General features: G+C 41.7%; 1 protein-coding gene across 2 annotated transcripts; it reads right to left on the bottom strand.

Moving 5' to 3' along the window:
• Positions 1-1,218: 1,218 nt before the first annotated feature.
• sdhaf4 (succinate dehydrogenase complex assembly factor 4) lies at positions 1,219-4,847 on the bottom strand. Of its 2 annotated transcripts, none has more exons than XM_047350855.1 (3): positions 4,685-4,847; positions 4,429-4,560; positions 1,219-2,477 (listed from the first exon to the last, which is right to left on the bottom strand). In XM_047350855.1, exons 1-3 carry the CDS (start codon positions 4,761-4,763, stop codon positions 2,368-2,370), a joined length of 321 nt encoding a protein of 106 aa, XP_047206811.1. In that variant the 5' UTR covers positions 4,764-4,847; the 3' UTR covers positions 1,219-2,367. The 2 variants fall into 2 exon arrangements, with proteins under 2 accessions (XP_047206811.1, XP_047206812.1); XM_047350856.1 differs by having other exon boundaries at positions 4,450-4,560; positions 4,685-4,845.
• Between the last annotated feature and the right edge of the window lie 354 nt (positions 4,848-5,201).

Here is a 5,201-nt window from a genome sequence, read left to right as displayed (position 1 = left end):
TACTCCCCCCAGTGGACAAAACGAGGTCTGCATGTCTCACTCTCATTGAGTCGCACAATTACAACTATTAGAGAGACTGAATAATAAATGCAAATCTCAACTTCTATTCATATTTATAGCCCTTACTGTGTACTTGCAGAGGCTGGTCATTCTGAATGAAAGAGAGGACAACGTTTATCCTCAGATCTCTGGAGTTTTGGTTATTTCTTTATGCAGATCCTCATGAGTTGTACAGGTTTAAAGGTTCCTGTTGGTTGGCAGCATTTTCAGCTCTCACAAGACAGGTCTGATTGGGGATAATTGTGACTTTTTAAGCCGCACAATTAGTGACAACAGCCAAAAAATGCCATTTTATTCCAAAATGTAGAGATGAAGCATAGGAAATGGGAAATAGAAGAGTGGGAACTTAGCTTCAAAGTAATAACTATCCCTATTTTTTAAGCTGAATTTGCCTTTCTTTTCAGTCAGGGAAAGGTTTAGTAGCCATCTTTCTGTCACCTGACCAGCAGTGTGCAGCAGCAGTAGAGGGATTTATTTCTGTATGCTCCATATAGCAGAGACAACTCCAGGATTTTCTCTGGCTTTAAGCCAAAGGAACTGTTCCTGAATGTGATCACATTTCAGCAAGCCGTTTTCAAGGCGTAGCTGAAACCTTGGTGTTCCCTGGTGGTTGCATGATGGCGTGGTTGGTAGCACTGTTGCCTTGCAGCAAAATTGTCCTGGGTTCGACTCCTGGCCGGGGGTCTTTCTGCATGGTTTGCATGTTCTCCCTGTGCATGCATGGGTTCTTTCCAGGTACTCCAACTTCCTCCCACAGTCTGAAAACGTGACTGTTTGGTCAATTTGTCTCTCTTGATTGCCATTAAGTATGAATGTGTGTGTGCATGGTTGTTTGTCTTGTGTGTCTGTGTTGCCTTGCGATGGATTGGGGACCTGTCCAGGGTGTACCCTGCTGGAGATAGGCACCAGCTCCCCTGTGACCGTGTACGGTATGGATATAGAAGATGGATGGTGTTCCCTGGGACTAGAACCTGCCGGTTCCTGGTTATAAAATGAATGCTCCATCTGATGCCAGCTATAGCTCCTCCAATAGTGAAAAAAGAAAAAAACTACACCTAACATCTGGGTTGTATCCATACATACAAGTTTCTAAAGAGTGCAAACATTTCATTACACACTGTTCTGGTTTTCCTGAAGAAATCATGGCCAGACTTTGAACCTGATACCAACCTAAGTTTTATTCATGTGGACATCCTTACAGTGCTGACAGGACGGAGTGATGTTACTGAACATTAGGACTCACTCTCTCCTGGATCAGAACACCATTAATGTTAATTCATCTTTGAGTTGGACCACATCGGACCAACGCAGTGTAATAACCCTGAATACTGCTGTCATGCACCATTTTATTTTGTAGTCCTTTGTCATGCCTGCTTTTTAGCATCACACCCAAGAAAAGAAAAAAACCCTGGAGCAAAATGGCTCCATACTTCTCCCCAATTTCCTCCTGAAATGTGGCAAATTGTTTGCATGAACAGAAAAATCCATCACAGCCACTTCAGATTTTGAACATTTCCATCAACTTGGTCTCAGTAAATCATAGTGACATGGGATTAACACAGAATTAAGGGATTTTCAGACCAGTTGCACTTCCAGACCTGGTTTGGAAAGATTTCTGAACAAGTTCTTGGTGGTTACCTGTATAGAGGGTAAACTGGACCTATGGGTTGTAAGAGCCAAACCTTCATCTGTACAGCATATGGAGAAACCAACGTCAGAACAGCCAATGATTTCATTTTCTGGTTTTAACAAGGGCTCACATTTTAATAGTCTTTAATCTCATTTCAAATCACCAGACCAGCTTTTATTGGTGCTTTTCCACACAGTCTAGGTTTATGTAAATGAACACATGTCCAGTTCCTGCTTGGGTCCTGTCCCCCTTACGTTTTACAGCTGCAGAACATCTAAGAATAGCAGCTATATTGTAGTTAGGGGAAGATGGCCCTCCTCGACTGAAAGGCTACAAATCTTCATTGGGACCAAGACAGTTCTCAGAACCTGAATATTGTCCCTGAACTGTTGCGTTGTGGAAACTTGTGAATACTTTCTTCTAACCAGGGTTTATCCCGTGTACCGTCGCTGTTAATGCAAAACAACATGAGCCAAAGAGTCAGAACAAACACTTGTAGCAGGTTGGAATTAGACAAAAACATCCTTTAGTTTCCTATGTGGGACACCATTTTGTTCAGACTGGAGATATTTACAAAACTAAACACGGTCTCTTTGTCTCAGTCTCATAGCAGCATCTTGCTGCCTCTGACAGTAGTGCACGTGTTCACACTGCAGGCAGGAAACGGTGAGACTTCACTAGAAGTCCACGCAGCGGCCCTTCCTCTCCCAGTCTCCATATCTGGTGGGCTCTGGACCCCGAGGACCACCTTTCTCTTTGGTTTCAGGGTTTACGTCATCTGGAAACTCTGCAGAAAAACAAAACACCAGTCAGGATCCTTTCCCTTCATGTCATGTTTTCACTCGTTCTTAGTAACTGATCATTTTCTTTCCTTTTATATTTCTTCAGCTACAAAGAGTTTATTTAATTACTCTTGTTCTTATTTAACTAAAGAAAAGCAGTAAATGCAATATTGTCCTGAGAAAAGAAAGAGATATTTCTGGCTTACACCCAATGAAAACTATTAATTTAGTTTCTCAGAACATTAGAATATGACATAAGGCCCATAAAGATGGTTTTTAATAATGAAATGTTTTGTTCTGGTCTAAACAATCATGGGAAAGACTGCTGACCTAACAGTTCAGCTACCAGTCACTGACACCCTCCTCAGGGAGGGGAAGTCACTGCTGCAGAGGCAGTTCACACAGCACTGTATCCAGACCTATTAAAGGAAAGTTCAGAGGAAGGAAAAAGTGTGGTAGAAGAGGGTACACAAGCAACCGGGGTGACAGCAGCACTGTGAATCAAAGCCCATTAAAGAGTTTGATGGAGATTCACAAAGAGTGGACAGCAGCTGGAGTCAGAACTTCAAGATCCACCACAGACGGATGGATCCAGGACATGGAAAACAAATATCACAGTCCTGTTATTTAAGATGAAAGTATGGTTTGCATTTCATTTGGAAATCCAAGGTCCTAGAGAACTAAAGAAGAGTGGAGAGGGAATCTTTGGGCCGTCGTCATGAAGAAGAACAGACACACAGAAACAACAATGCAGATGAGCCAAAGTTCTGCTATTAAAGCAACATGGGCTTCCTGAACTCCTCAGCAGAACCACAGGTTGATCTCCTCTATGCTGCATTGATGCAGGAATTCAGGTAAAAGGAGCTCAGACCAAGTACTGAGTCCAGAACATGGACTTACTGTTAGGTCCACATTTCTGGTCTGGGTCTTTCATGTCTAAAGGTTCCTCTTCTTTCTCATCTCTCTACACCGTCTTGTCGGATTGTTCTGATCCTTTTAGGAACGCATTCAGTTCTGATTTTATTCGCGGCTCAATTTCTGCTGGACTTTTTCTTTCCTGCTTACAAGTGAGCTCATTGAGAAAGATGCCAGTAGAAGCTGCAAGTATACTCCGGACTGGACTGCAGCATCTTGGATTCCTACTCCTCCAGGTGCCAGTGAAGAACTCCCATCATTGGTACAGCTCATTTCTGGACCACATTCAACAGCTGGTAAATAAGTTGAAGCTGAAATGAGGGTTTTATTACAGAATTATCTTTTGAGGCAAGGAAACGTCACCCCCACTTTTTTTGCTCATCTTAGACTATGGTGACATGATTGATACGCATACATCTTCTTATTGGTTGCATACGTTGGATTCTATATATTATGGAGCCTTATGTCTTATCACTGGTCGTCAAGCTGTTCATCTTTTGTATACCAGTGTTGGACAGAATGTCTTATTCACCTCCAGATTCTATCACTGGTATAATCTTATTTATGAAGCCATCTTCCCCCTTATCTCCTGTTTATTGTTGTTAGGAGGTTATTCTCTGCACTTAGATGAGTTCATTTTATGAACTGTACCTCAGGTTCCAGGTTGCTGCTCTTCCAGGCTGGAATCACCTGGAGGAAAACTTCAAGTTGAAGATGTTGGTCTCTTGTAACGTTTTTAAGGCCATACTTTGTATTTTAGTCCTATTTTTAATTTGATTGTTCTTCTTTTATTTACCATGATGGGTTTTAACTTGATACCTGTGGTTTTATGACTGCTCAGGTCTGTGTTATGCTGCCGTACTTCGCCAGGTCTCTCTAGAAAAACAGATTTTTGTCTCAACGAGATCTACCTGGTTAAATAAGTTATAATAACATAATAATATCCGGATTAAACTTAGTTTTTATTGGTCTGACAAAATGAATGTTGGGTTTCATTAAATGAAGGTCAAAATCATAACATTAGCAGAATAAATACCGAACTCAGTAATAAGACGTTCTCACTTTCTAGAACATCGGTGTTCTTCTCCGGAGCATCGAAGCGGCCCTGCGGGGTTTTGGCCCTCCTCGGCGGCTCCTGGTCCTTGAGGGCTCCGCTGGCTGACCTTGCAGAGCCTGAACAAAAACAGCATGCTAACTGCTCTACCTCATCAGCGTTCACAGCAGAACTATAAACCATCTAGAGTTTGTATGAAAACTATCCACAGGCGAGCCTCCGGAACCTCGGCTTGATACCAACCTGGAAACACCGAGTCCACAGCTGCGGTCCGAGACACGACCCGTCTGCTAGCTGACACACAAAACCGCAGAAAAGACATGTTTGACAATAATGCAGAACAAAAACACACCGTGTCTTCTTCTGAGGTTGCTCTGCGATTCTTACACAACAATAACGCCCCTTTTGTCTTCTTCTTGAGTTTTAATGACAGTATAATATTTACTGCCACCAATCGGTAAGGAGTGTGAATCAGGACAAGCATGCTCCAAAAGAAACAAAACCTATCTTCTTTAAAATAACCCATTTAACATGAAATAACGAAATATTATCTTATAGCTGACATCAAAAAGGACTTTTTTCTTAATAGACCTGTAAGATTATATGGTTCTTTTACCTGTCCAAGACTCCTTATTAATTCTGTTCTTTCTCTCTGTTATTTCCCACAGTTTTACATTACATATTCTAATGCTTCACTTTCCCCTCAGAATTCATATCTTCCTTCCTCATGTTTCTCCATTATAATATATAATGTAATTTT

This window comes from Girardinichthys multiradiatus, chromosome 22 (genome assembly GCF_021462225.1).
Source record: "Girardinichthys multiradiatus isolate DD_20200921_A chromosome 22, DD_fGirMul_XY1, whole genome shotgun sequence".
In the NCBI taxonomy this organism is placed as follows: Eukaryota; Metazoa; Chordata; class Actinopteri; order Cyprinodontiformes; family Goodeidae; genus Girardinichthys; species Girardinichthys multiradiatus.
The sequence above is the reverse complement of the archived record's forward strand: the minus strand, read 5'-3'. Positions and strand labels throughout refer to the sequence as shown.